The 18895-nt window shown below is 39.8% G+C and overlaps 2 protein-coding genes across 2 annotated transcripts; one reads left to right on the forward strand and one right to left on the reverse strand.

Annotated features, from left to right (window-relative positions):
• The first annotated feature begins 369 nt into the window (after window positions 1–369).
• On the forward strand, window positions 370–10604 carry erlin1 (ER lipid raft associated 1). Its single transcript, XM_069659085.1, has 12 exons — window positions 370–445; window positions 1600–1728; window positions 2230–2311; window positions 3166–3212; window positions 3301–3362; window positions 3460–3585; window positions 3713–3786; window positions 5269–5327; window positions 5479–5570; window positions 5738–5827; window positions 5929–6008; window positions 7598–10604. Exons 2-12 carry the CDS (start codon window positions 1616–1618, stop codon window positions 7778–7780), a joined length of 1008 nt encoding a protein of 335 aa, XP_069515186.1. The 5' UTR covers window positions 370–445; window positions 1600–1615; the 3' UTR covers window positions 7781–10604.
• Window positions 10605–14210: 3606 nt separating this feature from the next.
• On the reverse strand, window positions 14211–18779 carry spef1 (sperm flagellar 1). Its single transcript, XM_069659299.1, has 7 exons — window positions 18671–18779; window positions 18334–18445; window positions 16396–16552; window positions 16199–16244; window positions 14997–15081; window positions 14799–14904; window positions 14211–14324 (listed from the first exon to the last, which is right to left on the reverse strand). Exons 1-7 carry the CDS (start codon window positions 18777–18779, stop codon window positions 14211–14213), a joined length of 729 nt encoding a protein of 242 aa, XP_069515400.1.
• Window positions 18780–18895: the final 116 nt, after the last annotated feature.

Genomic DNA, 18895 nt, shown 5'->3' on the forward strand with positions numbered 1-18895 from the left:
CATCAAAAAGATTTTATTTTATCCCATTTCTCAACATATCTGAAAAGTAAACCGACTCATGTTAATCTAAAATATAAAACTAAGATATATCATAAATGTAAACAAACATTACATGGAGGTAGAGGTTTTAATCTGGGTTAATCTAGGTGTTAGTCTTCACAGTTGTAAATGTGCAATTACAGTGATTCAAGGACTTTTTCTTTATTCTTTTTAAGTATAATGAATGTTATTTACTTTTTATGAAGACATTTTGTTGTGCCATGCTCATTTGACCAAATAGTTTAAATATTTGCCCTATTAATTCCAGAATTGCTATTATTTCCCACTGCACCTGAAGGCACCATAGTGTAACTAGAAAAAGCGAGAGCGAAACCTGTGGGAGGCGGGGTGAGGGGGATGGGTCGTTGAATGATAAGAGCAGAAGGGAAGACGGTTCGTTACTGTGGTAATTTTATTCATCATAAACAAGCTATTTATTTTATCGCCTACATAAACATAATTTCATTAAGCGCAGTGCCAGGTGAGTTACCTTACATTTAGCTAAGCTAGCAGCATAGCATGCTAATGTTAGCATTAAGCTACAAGAAACTGACGGAGTTGCTGTCCTCCGAACCCACCCTGTAGCGAAAGCTAGCCAGCTAGCCGGACTAGCTAGGTTAACGTTTCCAATGGATTGATGTGTCAGCCTTTGCTATTTCTGATGAGAAATAATTCAGACTGTGATTGTTATATTGAAGGGGACATGGCTGTAGTAGACACACGTTGCTTCCTGCACTGAAATAGGAACTACTAACCAGTTGTCTCCTTACAAGTCATTCTGCGAGCTAATCGTGCATGTTAGCTTTAGCTGTTTTACGTTAACATTTGGCCACCTGTGAAGTGCACCAATAGAGGAACTGCTCAGTGTCATACTTATGACTATGTGCCTTACATGGTAATCGTTAAGACGGACACTTAAGGGTTGTAATTTACACAATAAATGTATATATAATGTAGGAGTTCTAAATGTTAAAGAGAAGCACTTTGAATGACTATGAGTTGCCTTGAATTTACATTTTTTTGACCTGGGTTCACCTATGTTTGGGTCAGGATACATTATTTAGCACCTTCCTATCATTCTGGTAAAGGTAACTGACAATGCCACCTAATGATGGCGTAATGGGTAAATTATTTAGACTTTTTTAACTGCAATTTAAAAAAAGAAACAAAGAATCTACATAAAACCAAGCAAAAAGGAACAAGCATTGTTTTCATTCTATCCACTCCAATTGACAGTAGACTAATAGTACAGTTCTGCAGCCTCAAACACTTCTGCCTTTAAACCTATTAAGTTTGAATCTTAAAATGTATGATTATTTAAATCTCTCATTCAGTTTAAACAGAGCTGAACATTAAAATCATTTTGAATGTGGGATTTTTTGAAGGGCTGTATTGTTGGACTAGTTCTGCTAGGCTTAGCGAATAAACAAGAAAACTGATTTGATGCACTGAAGCTGACAGTTACAGTTGAGCTCTGATGGTAGACTTATTCATCATATTGTATAAATATGCCAATGAGTTTACAAAACGGTATGCAAATGCTTGTTTCTCTGCCTGTAGGTGAGTGCTTGTGAGGATGACGATGCCGCATGTAGGTGCAGTATTTGCTGCAATAGCAGGAGTGATGGCCATCATGTTGCACTCCTCCATTCACAAGATAGAAGAAGGACACCTTGCTGTTTACTACAGGTATCTCAACACACACTGACCTTTTCTCTGTCTGATAAACAAATGCAGAGCATATTGTTATTTGCAAGAGACCTTTTTCCTGATAATGAATTCTGCCTGAATATGAAAATGTAAACAAGGTGTTTATGCCTCAAACCTGTTTGACCTGAGAAAACAACCGCTGATTCACAACAGTAATTAAGATTACACTTTCCTGGTCCCTGCAGGAAAGACTGTATGGGATATTAAACTATAGTTAGACAGTATGAAATATGGGACACAACTTGGATATTCATCCTAAAATGTTGACAATGTTCATGAGAAGGAAAATATAATAGAAACACCCTGTAATATAATACAACAATATTAATCAAAAACATAACTACACCCTCATGACTCACTCCTACACCTGAATAAATGCATCTCCGTTTTATTTCTTTTGTCAGCTATCTTTCTAATGTTATCAGTAGCTGGTTTCATGCTGAGAAGTCAGACCAAATTATTTGTTTGTATTTGTTTCAGGGGTGGGGCGTTGCTGACCACTCCCAACGGTCCCGGATATCACATTATGCTGCCTTTCATCACCACCTACAGATCAGTGCAGGTAAAGTGACCTGTCAGCCCTGAAACGATGCCTTTGAGCAGAGGCATGTTGAAGGCGCTGCACATGAAAACCAGAATAAGATCTTCTATAAATAAATCCGCTGCAGCATAAACAGCTGCCGACCAACCAGGGCTGCAGTGGCTTTACTTTAGATCTATATTATGCCCTGCTCATGTGCCCATAATGCCATCGTATGAATGTATCTTAAACACAAACAGTTTTCTCTATTAAAGTCAATAATTAAAATACTCTGCTTATTTTTTTGTTTAGATAAATCATTCAGCTATAAGTTTTCTTAACCTACATGTGTTCTTTTTTTGCATCCCCATTAGCTAACCTAACCTGAACCTGAACCTGAACCTAATGAAGAAAACAACTAAAACAAGTTCACCTTTAGTCCCAGACTATAAATTCAAATGAAATGTATATCTAATCGATCATAAATGTGGATTACAAATATGTTTTTAAACTAGTGACCACAACCTGTGTGTGATATATAAGGGTTAATATAATAATTTGAATATAGCTTCACTCATATCTTTTTTCTGAGCTCTCTACTACAGCTCACAGTTGAAGCTAAGGTTTAGTCGTCATTAGTTAAGATGGGAACTTTAACTATTTTGTCAAACTTATAATTTCTAAGGTAAAAAATTGACTTTGATGATGCACAATAAAGTTAAGACATATTTATTTTGTAGGTATTATTGAAACATGTTAACTAGCATGCACTGCTTTATCTAATGCTGCACACTTTTGTTCATTAGGAACTCGTAACCGTTTCTCGTGTTGAATCAATATGGTTATGAAAGGTCTGTGTAGCATGAGAATAATCTTGTTTGAATTTTGTGTTTCAGACGACGCTCCAAACTGATGAGATCAAGAATGTGCCTTGTGGAACGAGGTAAGACTGAACGTATTGATGTAGCTGTTAAAAAATGTTTCCTTTCATGGTAATAATTATGTATTTAACATATTTCCTTTCATCACAGCGGTGGTGTGATGATCTACTTTGACAGGATAGAAGTTGTCAACATGCTTGTCCCGTTGGCAGGTACAAAATGTTTTCCACCACTTCCTTATTTTGTTTACTGACTGACCCTGCCAGCTGCCTGCCGGTACAATAACTGCTTTTGTTCATTCATTTGCAGTGGTGGACATTGTGAGGAACTACACTGCTGATTATGACAAAACTCTAATTTTCAACAAGATTCACCATGAGCTTAACCAGTTCTGCAGTGTGCACACACTACAGGAGGTCTACATTGAGCTGTTTGGTGAGCACACTTTGTTTAAATACAATACACAGTGGGCAACTTGTTCCGTGTGTTCATGCCTGAAATTCCTACAATGTGACAACGGCCATGTTGTGTATTCAAACAGCTTCTGTTTTGTGTCTTGCAGACATTATTGACGAGAACCTGAAGACAGCATTGCAGAAAGATCTAAATTGTATGGCACCTGGACTTACAATACAGGTATGTAAACACATACACACACAACAAGAGCAGTGAAGGGGCTTAGTAAGTAGGAAGGCCGGTGGTTAAGTCACAGTGACAACTTAAAGAGTCTGGTTTGCTCAAGGCTGCAAAATAAGAAAAGACTGAAGCTAGATTTCTGGTTGTGCGTAGTGGGGCAGTGTTTCCTACAGAATTAGATTATTTTCGTGGTGGTGGAGGCACGTTTATGAATGCTACTCTGTTTATGTTTATATGACTGTTGCATTTTATGGAATATTTTATTACTGTGATAATCTCGAAGTTCTCAGTTTCGTTCTATTTGGCGGCACCTTATGGTGATAAAAGGCAATTGAGGGCGCATATGTCCGATAACCAGACGTCTGCGCTTGGCTCCGGTTGTAACGGTTGTAACTCTTGATTTTCCTGGCTGACGGTCGTTTTCCTTTTTAGACTGTTTGCTTCATCTGAGCGTCAAATTTGCTTCTTTTTCTTTGGATTTTCACTTCTTGTTGAAGTTGTATCTGTAGTCATCGATCTTTTCTTTGTTTGTTCAGCCATAGTAGATTACTGTTTACTCGCAACACTTGCAGAGAGCGGAAAAGCAGCCGCTTAGCTCCGCCTACCCTCTCTGGCAGACCAACCATGATGGAAACCGCTTGTGTTTTTGTCCGTGAAAGGTTTCATTAGTGGGCCATAGCCTCAATCACCATTGTGTTACCTCATTCGGCGATAGATAGTGACTAACAGACATTTAAGTAAATGAAAATCTTCGAGATTAGACCGTTAACAAAAATTTAATTATAAACTTGCTGCTTACACACATCTCTCAACTGGAGCAAATTGAGGAGGGAGTTTTAAAAGTACAGACCTAACAAAGAGTTTAAGGTGTTGTTTTAAGTGTTAGAAAATGTTGCAGTCAATGTTGATGTTGTGATGGACTGCAGCAAATAAATTGACATATTGAACATTTTTGTAGACTGTGCTTCAAAACTCTGATTAAAGATGAGGCCCAAATTGACCACAAAGATTCTATTTTAAAACTGCAACAACTGTGATTGGTCAGCCTGGGCTTCTGCCATTTTCCTACAAGTCTCTGATGCTTATCTGGCATTAAGACTCAGCATCTCTATTTCATCAACAAATGTCTAGCAAAGCCTTTTACACTGCAAACCTCCAATTTGTCACAGTAAACGAAGGAACATTTAACAGCGACTGCACATTATGTTGTTTGCAGCAGACTCCTAATGAAGTTACCTGGGTCCAGTTATACTGTATTAAAATGTGTAGTTAAGAATACTACTGTAGGGAAAATGGCATAAGCACGATACAACTACATCCAAAATACATCTGTCCTGTCAATCATTCACTCTAATTCACTGTGGATGCCAATAGAGCAGTTGTAACTTGTTGTAAAGTCTCCGCTCTGTAAATATTATTTCTTGTGAACAAAGGGTCCCTTTCTTTGTTTTCTTTGTCCTCTGCACCGTTTCCGGGATGAAGGCAGTCCGTGTTACCAAGCCAAAGATCCCCGAGTCTATCAGGAGGAACTTTGAACTCATGTAAGTTTGTAAATTTTATACTGGCGTGCGCAGCCTCGGTGCATGTTTTAAAATCTCTCCTGCAACCCGCCCACTCAGTTCATGCAAGACCACACAGAAAGGGAAATATTTGCAAGAACTTATTTTTTTCTATTTCGATGTTTGTGTGCAGGGAAGCAGAGAAGACTCGTCTGTTGATCACAGCTCAGACTCAGAAGGTGGTGGAAAAGGAAGCAGAGACTGAGAGGAAGAAGGCCATCATTGGTAAATGTGGTGGTGTTTTACTGTAAATCAGCCAGTGTTTGCATTTGCATTTAAAACCATTACTTCAATTTTAGCAGTTCCCTCTTTCAGTCACTCATGTGTAACCTGACTATCAACCTCTGCCCTCTTTAAAGTTGTTCATGCTAACATGTGTCTCCCCCCCACAGAGGCTCAGAAAGTGGCCCAGGTCGCAGAGATCCAGTTCCAGCAGAAGGTGATGGAGAAGGAGACGGAGAAGAGGATCTCTGAAATCGAGGGTCAGTTCTCTCCTGTGAGATGCATTTGTGCGTCTCCTGAACGTGGTGGCAACTGGCACCGTCTCGTGTCTGTCCCATTCAACACTGTCTCTTTGTTTCAGATGCTGCTTTCGTGGCGAGGGAGAAGGCTAGAGCTGATGCAGAGTTTTACACCGCTGCCAAGTTTGCAGAAGCGAATCAGGTAAAACATGATTTTGACACAGTCTCATACATAAACATACAACATACTATCTAATGGCCTGAATGTAATATCCTAAAGTTGCAAGCTGTCACGATATGATTGTAATATAATAGTATAAACAGCCAGCCAATCTATTCTGCCTGAGGTGGATTCACAGGAAGATGCGGCAGGGACAGAGCTCTCTGAAATGTCCATGTTTACACCTGGTATTAAAATGCTTCCTAAGGGATCTGATCAAAAGCAGAGTGCCTTAAGTACAGGTGTGGACGAATCCGGGAGGCATTGAAATCCGGTCAATCAGGCCACATTTGTAGGTGGATCGGGACGCATTTATCCACATTCATTTGGCAGTATGAACGCGTACGTGTCTTGGGCTAGTTTTAAGGGGCCGCCTACTCTCTATATCCAGGGCAATGATTTAATACATCTCTGCTGAGTCACGTAAAAATCTTTGGGCTTTATTAATTCTCATGTCTTTCCAGGCATTTTTACTTTTTATACAATTAAAAGCCCCCATGAACCCATCCTGTGCACACCTGACATGTGCTTAGCCGGTTAGGGTTGAGTGCTTAAGCCTCGTGGTGGAGATTGGGATTAGGTCTCTGCTGTGATTTGACTGCGGGTTAAAAGGGAACAAGTGTTTGACCCAATGTTGAAGAAGTGAGTGAATGTGGAACTCTGAGCGCAGAATAGACACTGAGAACCATGTCACACTGCTGGCCTTTAGGCAAAGTGTTTATATGCAACAAAAACATTTCAAAACTTAACAAATCAGCTGGAAAAACGCTCGGGTGGACACACAGCCTTAATGTAAATAACAGCGTCGACATTACTTTCCTCATCTCTTGGAGCCAAATTCCCCAAAGCCAAGACTGCAGAAATGTTATCTTTTTAAAGAGCAGCTCCAGTCATGTTTTCAGACATATAAAATGCTCTGCTTGAAATAATAAATTGTGTCTGATGTGTTTTTTTCCTGCAAAATACGTTTAATTAACTTGTAAATATCCTCCCAAGGCATCTCCTCCTTCTGCCTCATTAAAAATTCCTGAATCTGCATAGTCTTCCCCCATTATGCAAATTTCCAATCGCCCCCTCTGCCGCGAAAACCAAACACGTCTCTGCCATCGTTTAGTGGCAACTTGTTGAAACTTAGCCAGCTTGAAATTTAGTAATTAGCAGTAGTAACGTTAGTAGTCAGTAGTGAGTTTGCAAAAATTACAATGACCGAAGTGGTTGCCATGGGTTGCACATAATGATATGCATAGCATCCCCCCGTCCATTAACGGGATTGGCTCCTTAGATTTGTGACGTCTCAAACCTGCCAATCTGAAAACGTGTTGTTCAGCCTGTTCTTGGTACACTGCAGTTTAAAAGCAGACAGGCCCAGCCGTGGAGATGACTGATGTTGTCCCTGATATGTTTTGTGCCACATGAGAAACACCACATGGAGATGTTTAAGATGTTAAACACTTGATTTTCACTGGAGGGGGTCTTAAACATTTTCTTGTCATATTAAGATTCATTCCAGGATTGTTTTATTGAGTTATCTAATCCTCTCATACTGTTGTCTTTCTCCTGAATCTTTACAGTTGAAGTTAACCCCAGAGTACCTGCAGCTGATGAAGTACCAGGCCATAGCCGGTAACAGTAAGATCTACTTTGGCCAGGACATCCCAAACATGTTTGTAGAGGGGAACAACAGCCCCCCGAAGTCCTCACGCTCTAACCTGCCCAATGATCAAGCAGACATACTGAAAACGAAGCAGAAGTGAGTCCTCAGCTCTGCCTCTGCACAGGACAGGAGAAGCTGCTGAGGACCCGTTTTGTCTGTGAGGCGGAGAGCACTGAACTGAAGATGTCGGGCGGGACAGCTTTGCAGCTAGTGTGCTGAACAACACACTTCAGTCTTAATCTAAATGGCAAAGATGGAGTGTGGAAATTTAAGGACAAGCAGAAGTGAGCGCTAGGAATGATGCCATAGTTTAAAATCAGAAGCATAATGAATGCTTATGCCTGGGAAGGCGACAGCAAGTAGTCGCCCTAATTTACACGTGCTTGCAATCAGTGCAGTGTTTAACTTTGCTGTTGGATCTGCATTAATTTTCTTTGTTGTATGCAAGAGGAGTGATTTGTGGTGAAAATGATTTTTGAGAATTTCTTTCTGGTTTATTTGAACTGGAATTTTCGACAGGTGACACTAATTAAAAGCGTGATGGTTTCTGTAAGGTGTGTGACGTGGGTAGGTCATCTCTGTGCCATCTTCTTTTACACTAAGTCACTGGTTGGCTCTTCTCTCTCAATGCGAGTCAGTATGAGGGCTGTTTATTACACCTCCATAGAAAATGCTGCTTGTGGATGAAATCGGTTTGAGCATTACACGCGGTTATTTCAGCAGAGTCATTCCTGCATTCAAACTGAGCTGTGAAAGGTTTTTTAGCTTGAGAAATAAGTGGCCTGACTTTGTTAATTTTCACCAGAGCCTGCATGAAGTTTAAAACTTTTCTACGGATCCTCAAGTCTTAACAGTTGGAGGGCTGTCAGCGTTTGTTCAGTTTCTATAGTTATTATACAGTGGTGTCAGTTTGGTAGTAATGTACTTTATTTCCTGTTAGCTTGGTGATAGTTTGCTGTTTTTAGTTGAGCGTGCAGCTACAACAGAAAGACTTGAGGTGTTGCTTTAAGACCTGCTGCAGCGCTGAGGAAACCTCTTCTGCTTTTCGAAGCGTTTTCAAGTTATTCAAGGTCGTACATTTTGGAGCGTAAAAGTAAAGCGGTTGAATAATTGTGCCACAGGAGGAAGTCGTGGTTTGTCTTCCTTGTCGAGAACTTTTTCTTCCACTTTATTTTGATGATCAGGGCCATGCATGTGTGTTAAGGCTTGATTCAGATGATTAGTAGTGCCTGCGATTGTCTGCCAATTCTGTTTTCATACAGCTTATTTAGATTCAATGTAAATTCTCAGGAAATGGACTTTTATTTTAATGAAACAGCTGCTCAATGACCGACAGAGCGTGCACTCTGTCAAAGTCCAAATCCACAATTTTGATGTTTTCTGACTGATGAAACCTTTAAGGGGTTGAAAGTTAAGTTGGAACAACCAGAAAATATTTGGTTTTATCATAGACTGTATAAAAAGATGGACTACGTGAAAGCTCCCTAAAAGTGAAGCCAAAACGTTTCAAGCGCCCCCTGCTGACTAGCTGCGGTATAGGTCATAAAGCCCGCCTCCTCCATGTTAACAGTCAAACTATAAAATTAAAAATACGTCAAATAAATTTTTCTCAAACATGGTTTCTGTCATTATAGTTAGTTCTATATTTCTAAGTGTTTTTCTGACAAGTTTATTTTTAATTAGTTATTTGATGCTGTAAAAAAGATGATTGACAGCTCTGTTGACAAATCCGGCTCCTGCAGCCGATCTGTTCCGGATTAGCGGAGTAGAGGAGAAACAGCGAGAGGAGATGTAACTAAAACAATCACGACAGTCATTAAAGTTTACATAATTGTGAACGTCTGCTTCAGACCAACACAAGAAGCTGTCAAAGACGCCGACGTGAGCGATCTTTGATGGTTTTTTCCCGGTTATTTAAGTGTGTCCTTTGGTTAGCTCCAAATGATGTCACCATCACAAGAAGGCAGCGCCTGCACGGGGGCTATTTTGGCTTCAATTTGGAACAATGAGAGCAGACGGAGACGCGTCGTCCATCTATATATACAGTCATTGGTTTTTATTTTAAGTATGAGGAAAGCGATGATTTAAGTTCATATTAAAGTCCATTGTCTTAAAATAACACCATTTACAACTAGAATCAATCTGCGTCTCCTTAAAGTGACATTTTTATTGCACCATCTATTTACAGTAGACGCTTAGGACATTGAATAACACGAGGACGTTGGTCTGTCCAAGTAGAAATAATATAAACAAAAGCTCCTTTCCACTGTCGATGTTTACATTTCTCTGACGGCAGAGTTTTTCATCTGTCCGAAACGAGATCTTTTAAAGGATGTAAATGGAAACACAAGCGACACACGGCTCCTAATTAAACGAGAATTACTTTCACCTCTGATCAGTTTAGTGTGACGACATGAGAAACATGCTTTGATCTATTTAACGATGAATGTCGGTAAAGCTTGGGCTTAAACAAGATGCAAGTAGGTGCTAGTTTTTATCTTTGTGTGTTTAAGCTTTTGGATTTTGTTCAGTTCAGTTTGAGAAACATTGAAATACTTCCACTATTGAGAATTGAAGCCTTAAATAATAATTACAAATAAAAAGCTCCACTTAAACTTAACTGTGAGGCATCTTGAGAGCTTGTATGACTGTACACTGCAGCCTCATCGAAGACTCTAACTGAGAAGGACAGAACTTTCAGTGGACAATACTAGTTTTGGAAGATGTCGTGATGTTTACTTGACCTCTGAATGGCTGCACTCTGCATTTGCTTTGGTGGTGGGTTCAAATAAAGATGCAACAGAGGGGCATGAATCACTCAATACGATGATTTTGTTTCTGTCAATATTTTGTACAATCTGTGAAATTCAAACATTGTCTCCTTGTTTTAAAAGGTTTATATGCAAAAAAAGAAATGTTTTCAAGTTTTGACAATGTTCTTATGTAAAATAAAACCTATTTTGGTAACTCTCTTCTTCACGTGCTGCTTTGTTTTTGGAAACTGTGTGTAGTTCACTTTGATGCCAACAGGAGGAGAGCTAACACCATGTAAAATACTGAATTCTGGTTCAGCCAAAAAAATATGCTGGTGATTGAAAGACAAAGAGGTTGAACAGTGGGAAAATAAAAGAATAAAGACAAAATTACAAGCTCAAATATGCATGAAAATGATAGTGAGCAGGTGTGATTGACGATTCTCTTAGAAAGTTTGTGAATGTTTTGAAAAGAGACTTTTAGTAGAAATATTCAGGATGTTGAAATAAAACTATTTAAATACATTGCGAGCTACACAAAGATTGAGGGGGGAAAAAGCACATTGTTAATGTCAGAGTACAGATTTCAAGAAGCAAAGTATATGAATATCAAAGTTCCCACACTCTTTGGGACCCTTGAACTACACACGCACACACAAGTTTTAGGGCCTCATTTTGAACGTTAAAAAAGTTAAAACTCTGACAAAGCTTTGATATAATGTGTGCCGACAATTCATGCAGACATTTTTTAAGCAACTACAAACTTTTGTATTAATTCACAAACAAACATTTCTTATGTAGACGCTTTTCTCAGTTCACAAATGCATTATAGTCTCCATTAAACTCAGTATTTTTGTTGGAAAGAGTGAGACTTGATTCAGTTTGCACGTGTTGGCTCATCACTTATTTGGATGTCTGGGTGGTGCAAGAAACACGAGGATGATTCAGTGAACAGCTACAGAAAATACAAACACAATCCATCACACAGTCCCTGTTGTTCTAACCCACATATTGTGTTGTAAACATTAGAAAAACAGCAATGTGTTTGTCTTGGGTTTGTACAATGTTTGTCCCAAGAGACTGAGTCTAAACGTCGAGCCGTGCCCTCAGCCGGGCCGGTCAGCTGCTCACAGAGGATTTTCAGGAAGCATTCAGAGTGCGTGTGAGTGCGTGTGACCGCTGCCTGAATGACCAGATGAGGGATGACTTCCTCTTATGACCTCTGAGTCCTGGCAGGGATCTCTGGTGTCCATCCACAGCTAAATGAGCAGTCTTCCTAAGGGAGGGGGTTCAGTTTAAGTCTGATCTTGTTTTAATCTGGAGTCAGGATTTGTGAGAAATAGGATCATAAAGCATGTTTGTGAGAGAAAATAAACTTCACTCATCCTCGTTTTGTTTTCTTAACCGGGGGAGTTTTCTGTGGATGTCTGGGCTCCTTTTAATGGGTGGTCTGATTCGGGGTACACAGTCATCAAGTTTAAAGCCCTCCCCTCTCAGGAAGTGGGTCAAGGTCAGGGTTTGCTTCTTCCTGGATGAGCCAGCGCTTCTCCTTCCTTCCTTTAGTCTTCAATCATCAGACAGATCCTGCATGATCATGATCCCTCTATCCTCGACTCCTCCCTGGATCTGTCCCTCCCCAGAGATTCGAGGGTGTGGTTCCTCCTCTCTGGGTGTAAAAATCTGCTCCCCAAACAGCAGCGTGATACTGAATATGATTCATCAATAGCAGCTCTGTTTCTCACACATTCCTATCCTGTGTGTGTTGGTGCAAAACACACTCACAGAAAGAGTATCAGCTTAACTTCTCTGCACTTCTTCTCTGGATTGAGCTTTTTTTTGTCTTGTTGGAACTTGAACTTACTCATACTTTGTTCCTGTTGTAAATCAGTCAGATTTTAAAGGGCTACTCCGCCAATGTTACACCCAAAGGTCAGTTTATTCAAAGTAACCCTGGTGATGTCATGAAAGGTACTTTGAGTTACGGCCCGGTTAATTAAGTCCATAAAATTTAAATTTTTTACCTTCTGACTTGTGAATTTGTGCTGTTGAAGAAACAGCAAGCCGTGTTGACAGTACTTGACAGTCACTTGAAGGACCAGAGAGTCGAAGAGTTAATTATAGAGGAAGCTCATCAAAGCTTATTAGCTATGTGTCATCCATAGACTGTATAAATTATGGATATAGCCACAGTGAAGTCAGTTATTGCTTGTGTCGACTGCCTCAAGCATTTTGGCAGCGGCCATGTTGGTTTTCTGGAGCCGGAAGTGACCATATTTGGACAACAGGGTAGGGCAAGAGAGCAGCAAGGGGTCCTCAGACATCAAGTTTGCCAAGCTATACAGTCTATCCCTGTGGCTAATTCATTAGCTGCATTAGCTGCAAATTAGATAGTTAATCTGTTAACTAGAGAATCTATTTGTGGTGGTTGCGGACCGCAGTTGTTAATTTAAAAGATTTAAGAAGTTAAGAGAGGTTGTGAAACGCAGCTGACTCAGTGCTCGCTCTACCACATCTCCTTTGAGAGAGCGTTTGGTGAACATCACATGCCGGGTAACATAAAATAACAGCTCTTCTCATCACAATGGCCCACTGTCTAATCTACAGGAAAAAACAACAACAACCCTGATTTATTGCCACCACCAAACACTAACAGCTAACAAGCTAGGGATTGTTCCCTCCGATACCTGCTAATCAATGCTAACATATACTGTATATTAACAGTATAATACGTCATTTTCAGTACCACAAAATTAGTCTTCTTGGACGCCCTGTTAGAATAAAAAACTGCTCAGAAAGACAGATTATTTGTCCAATATTTACAGGAAAAAATCTCCCAAAAGCACCAACAACATTTAGCAGACAGCTAGCAGCAGCAATCTGTAACACAAACTAATTATGAGCATGCCCCTAATAAGGCATAACACCAAGCCTTTATCATTGCTACAACATATAAGGCTTGTACCTGAGTGTTGTACTGCTTAACTCTAGATAATGGTGATTGATGGAGGCCAAACCCCGTCCCTCTGGCATGACCTGATTCCACAGGAAGTGATGTAAACTATATATATGGACAGGCAGAACACAGGCAGTAATTTGTGGTTTTGGTGTCAGCTGTGCTTTACCATATTTAGTCATCTGTCAGTGCTTTAAATAGTGGAAAGTTAGGTGTTGCATTTCATATTTAACCAATCTTCACACATAAAGAGGAACAGCAGTTTAGTAGAACATGAATGGTGCAATTTTAGACTTCAAAGGAAGTGACTGTTCAAACCTTAAGCTGCACGTCATGTTATGCAGAAGTTTAATTTCTTAATAATTTGACCTAGTTTAATCTCTGCATTCTGCTTGTAGAGAAGACTGTAGATACACAAACACAACAAAAACTTTTATATATAAAACAACGCAAATTTACATAAAATAGGCTGATAAAACATTTACATCTGTAGCATCTCCTTGGAAGAAATTTGAACACGCTATGCGATATCCACAGGTATGCAAAAATATTTCTATTATAGAGGAAAAAGTTGTAGTTAAATTATGATAATATTAACATGAATGTAGTTAGTACCTTTCCTTTGAGAACAGGAGAGTATTGAAACAGCACATGTGTAATCCTGCTGATGCATTTCAACAGGTGTGACACATTTGAGCTGCAAGGACAATAATCTTAGAATTTCATAATCTGATCCTTTACCTAGACTAAATGTTTTTTGTAACAGATTTAGAGTTTACTGGAGTTACATCTTGCAGCTACAATTGCTGTTGCACATGTTTGTGTCAGTGTTTGTTGCCTTTTGCTTTGTACGTCTCCAAGTGCCGCATCAGATCGTCTATCCGCATGTCCTTCAGGTGAACCAGGTGCTCCAACCGGCCCACTTTCATCTGCAGGATCTGCATACGAGGACACAAAAAACGGACGTGGTGAAGCTAGAGAAAGTTTATTTCTAGGGCTGTGAATTATCTCACTGTTGAAAGAAAATTTTAAAGAATTTTGTCGCACATTTGTGTCATTTTTTTTTTCTGCCTCTTTCTTAATGTGCCGATGTGGCAAAAGGCAGAGAGAGAAGGAAAAACAGTTATATCCTGTGAGGTGGTACTGACTCACTGACCACTGCTGACAGAGCTCATGACGCATGTATCGCACACATCTCTCTCTCTCTCTCTCCCTCACACAGACACGCACACACATGTATAATGATATTACAGGTGGTGTGTGTGTGTGTGTGTGTGTGTGACAAAGCTCTTCCCCTGCAGGACATCAAAACGGAAAAACGATTTTGTATGCAGATGTTCAAGCAGTCAGCCGAGTGTTTCCCGGACTTCAACTCACTGTGTGTGTTAGTGTGTCTGTGCTTGTGTGTGTACCTCCACGGTCTCCTGCAAAGCCATGACAGCTTTCTCTTTTTCCCGCAGGATTAGCCGTAAAGCAGGATCCATGTCTGGGTAAAACTGTGCTGTTTGCTGCACTTTACTGTGCAATAAAAGAAAACAGAGACACATTATTATTATAAAAGCTGCAAATAACTAATTTAATCAAAATTTAAAGCAACAATTTGGTCATACCAGTTTTTTACTTTGGTCTTTTCATCTTTTTTCATCTCTTCTCCTGCTTGCTGAACTAGAAGTTTTGCTTCATTCTGACGAATTTCTGCAGGCAATAAAAGGAAGCTGTAATATTTCTACAACTTTAATATTATATTAAAATAATGACTAAAAACTCGGAACATGCAGGGATTCATCCAATAAATCTAATGGACACAACTGGGGTAAAGGGAGGAGGATAGGATCCAGATCGAGGGAGAAACCGGGAGGTAAGATTAGATTGAGAAAGAGAAAAATGAGGAGGCCTTTAAGTCCAGCAGTGCTGAGCTCAGGGCACAGATAAAGGCCATCTGGTGATGTGTGGGGCTGATATGAGCGACCTTAGCTATGCGTCTGAGCGGATAGGGTGTAGATAGAAGAGGAAAGAGCAGAGGGAGGGGGTGCAGGCCTGAGGTCAGCTTTACAGGGTGGTTTCAGGGACAGATGAGGTGTGGGAAACGGAAGAGAGGCACACCCTAAAGGTCTTGGTATTCTCTAATCAGTCCTGCGTGGTGGTGAGTTGATGTAGGTATGTTTGTGTCTCTGTGTGGTCACCGCTATCTCTGAGACAGATTAGCATTCACTGAGAACTGTTAACAGGGCACAAACAATATCAGGGCAGACAAGAGAAGCAGATAAGATCTTGGAAAAATATCATTTTAGAAGCAGAATAAGCAGTCATCAAATAACCTCTCTGACACAAAAAACACTCCTGTTTGTCTTAAACATGCTGATTTTGTCTTCATCAGCTGACCAGCAGATAAAGAAACTTTAAAAACTGTCTAAAATTACACCTACTTCCCTCCCTGTTCTAAAAAAAACCCTTAAATGTTGGATTGTGCAGCTTCAGTCTCGGTTACAGAGCGACTGTGTCAGCTAATTCACTCCACAGATGACATCAACATCAGGTTTTATCCTGCAGGAGGCATGAAGTCAAAACACAGTCATCATATTCCTGTTAATTGAGCGCTATTTGTTTCTTTATTCTCGTTAAGTTCCTTATTTCTCTGACTCAATCGCTTCTTGTTGTAACTCCGGAAGAAATGTTCATCAATTTCCTGGGAGGTGGTGTGAGGTCAAATATGACAACAGTCATGCCAGTCAGAGGATACAAGTTTACCCAATGAAAAAAATTGGGTCATGGGTGAGATCATGAAATGTATGACAGGGAGCAGCTTCTCTACCTGGATGATGTTTCTCTTGGTTCTTGTGGTCGTAGTATTCCAAATCCTGAGATTAAAAGAAAATGTGACCATATTTGAGCATTTTTTCCCACAAATACTGTAGAACGTTTTATGATCCACATTGGAGACGGATAACCAGTGAGGTTTTATAAGTGTCTTTCAGGCAGACAAAACAGTGATTCTTAGCATTAACATACATTACAAATGAGTATATTCTCTGTAGAGTGCTCCAGTTTCTTCTCTATCTTCTCCCTGAGGGCGCTCAGCACAGGCTCCATCACTCCTGCGGTGCTCAGTACAATCCTCCTCACTGTCTCCTCCGGCACCAGAAAGTTCAGCTTGGAAAACACCTTCCTGTGCACGAAACAAATAAATTAATAATAAACACATATGTTTCTAATTGACAAAGCTAGACACAATAGGAGAAGCAGATTGAAAGTGATTTAACTGGTGATGACAAACACCACAGAGGCCAATGCGTTTACAGTGATGAGCCATAAATCTGCAGCTGGCAGTGAGCCATATCTTTATCAAGGGAGAGGATGAGTGGGTGTGTGTTGGACTGGTTCTCACGGCCAGATGCAGAGGCCCCATCGCAACCCTCAACAAAACTCTGCCTCAAGGGTTTGAAGAAAAATGGTACTGAAAAGCAACTATTTATCAAATGGGTTTGTAACTTTTTGTTGAGCCTGTGATTGTGTAAGAACACTCGGGAAATGTGGACATATTAACATAATCAGATTGTGAATTTTAAATCTGTCCAGCTGAGGGGGAATAATGATGTGTCGGTTGTTGGAATTGGCGTCCGGCTCCTTTAAGAGAACAAGCGTAGCCAACTCCATTTTAAAAGGGTGATCCTATAGCGTACTTGTTAAATATGCATATTAGATATGCATGCATTATCCCTGTTAAGTTCTGGATCTTTATTTCAATGTTCAGTTTTCACTTCCTATTTTATTTTGTCATTCAACCTTCCCTCTTGTGTATGTTGCTCTACTTCCTGCCTTTGTATCTCTCCCACTTGTTTGATTGTGCGCCCCGCCCGCCCTTATCGTTTTCACTTGGTCTTTGATTGTCTCACCTGTTTCTGATTGCCCTCAGCTTCCCAGTATATTTAGTCTTTGTCTTTCCATGTTTCTTTACCCGTTTGTTGTTGTCTTCTAACCTTGTTTCCAGTGTGGACTATTCCACATGTTATTCCTTGCCTTTACATCGACAATTTCAGTAAGCCTTTTTTTTTTTGCCCTTTGTTTCTGTTCTTAATGTCTGCTATTCGGCCTTCACTTTTAGTTACAATGCTAACTTGAAATTAAGAGCCAAGCATGGGGAGACTTTTGTATGTTGTGCTGGCTCCTTAAATATTTTAGTTCGCACTGATTCATACAGGTTAATTTAATTATATACAATTCAATAATTAGTAGTCTTTTATTTTTTGCCAGACAACTAGGAAAGCTTTTCCTGACACATTCCACTCTTTAACCACTGGATATTACATGTATTAAGTATGAAGAATCTTGCATATTTATTTATTTATTGCATCTACATAACACATAGGCTATGTTATGCTGTTTGATATTGTTATTCAAGGTTTTTATACCAAACATAATGTAGAATAATGGTGTTCTGGATTTGTTTTTTGTTTTTGGACAACGGTTTACACTACTAAAAATTGAGACAAAAACAGTTTGATTTCCTCTGCAGTCCTCAGGTTTTTAAGATTTAAGAACTAAATAGATCTTGGGAGCGATAAAGTGTGTATACAAGAGTAATGAAAAACATGTTGAGTAGAAAATAAAACAAGAGTGAATAAGGTTTGCTCCCATAAGACAGCATCACAGTGTGCTTTGTTAGTTACCAAAACCAAATCTGTCCACAGGGGCCTTGCATGTTTAACCCACTTGGTCCAGAGTTTGGTGTTCTGGAAATTTTAAAGCTTAGTTTTAATTATATCAAATAACTTGAGTGATATATGTGCAGACATACAATCAAGGGTAAAAAAAAAGAAATCCCGTCTATAAGATGAAATATTTTCTGTGGCTGTGTCTTCTTAATGAAGGTTCCAGTCTTTATGTGCAGCCCCCTTTATTAGATTCTCGCATGCAATTTAAGTTAAAAAAATAAATAATCCGTCTTACCTGTTGAGGAGGTTCCAGTTACTGATCTTCTGCGGTGTGGAGTTTGCAGGAACATAGTTGTGCAGGTCAACAAGCTTTGGGAAGAAACATTTCACAACCTCTGCAGCCAACACTACAGGGGGGTCAATGAGAGGCACAGTCAGGCCACAAGTAAGTAAATAAACACACACACACACACACACACACACACACACACACAGTAAACAACCAAACAAGAGGATTGAAGCTGGAGAAAGTAGACACGTGAGGTAACGAGGTAATTTTACTCTGTTACTTGTTTAGCTAATAACAACCTCCCTGTGTGATGCTAGCAAAACCAAAATGCTAACTTTACTACCTCCGTCGCTGAAGTCTCGTGTGATGTGTCTTTTGGGTCGGGACAGCGGGATTTTGTCTATCCATGCGTACAAGTCCTGCAGTTCCTCTTCATTCAGTTCTCTTTCCATTTTTCTTAAAGCAACATCTGTATTTTTGTAAAGATCCAAACTGTTTTACAGAGCTAGCTAGCTTGTTAACTCCCCCCAGCAGCTGGTTGTTTGAGGCGTTGCTAGGCGACCACTAA

This window comes from Semicossyphus pulcher, unplaced genomic scaffold, assembly GCF_022749685.1.
Source record: "Semicossyphus pulcher isolate SPU_LCO1_2020_fin unplaced genomic scaffold, fSemPul1.0.p SCAF_12, whole genome shotgun sequence".
Classification (NCBI taxonomy): Eukaryota; Metazoa; Chordata; class Actinopteri; order Labriformes; family Labridae; genus Semicossyphus; species Semicossyphus pulcher.

Excerpts from the sequence above, each read along its gene's own strand:
- erlin1 (XM_069659085.1), top strand. The coding sequence starts at position 1,616 with ATGACGATGCCGCATGTAGGTGCAGTATTTGCTGCAATAGCAGGAGTG. Across the intron at positions 5,571-5,737 it reads GAGGAAGAAGGCCATCATTG|AGGCTCAGAAAGTGGCCCAG; the intron begins GTAAATGTGGTG and ends TCCCCCCCACAG. Across the intron at positions 6,009-7,597 it reads AGTTTGCAGAAGCGAATCAG|TTGAAGTTAACCCCAGAGTA; the intron begins GTAAAACATGAT and ends GAATCTTTACAG.
- spef1 (XM_069659299.1), bottom strand. The coding sequence starts at position 18,779 with ATGGAAAGAGAACTGAATGAAGAGGAACTGCAGGACTTGTACGCATGG. Across the intron at positions 16,245-16,395 it reads AGAATATACTCATTTGTAAT|GATTTGGAATACTACGACCA; the intron begins GTATGTTAATGC and ends TTTTAATCTCAG. Across the intron at positions 15,082-16,198 it reads CCAAGAGAAACATCATCCAG|AAATTCGTCAGAATGAAGCA; the intron begins GTAGAGAAGCTG and ends TATTGCCTGCAG.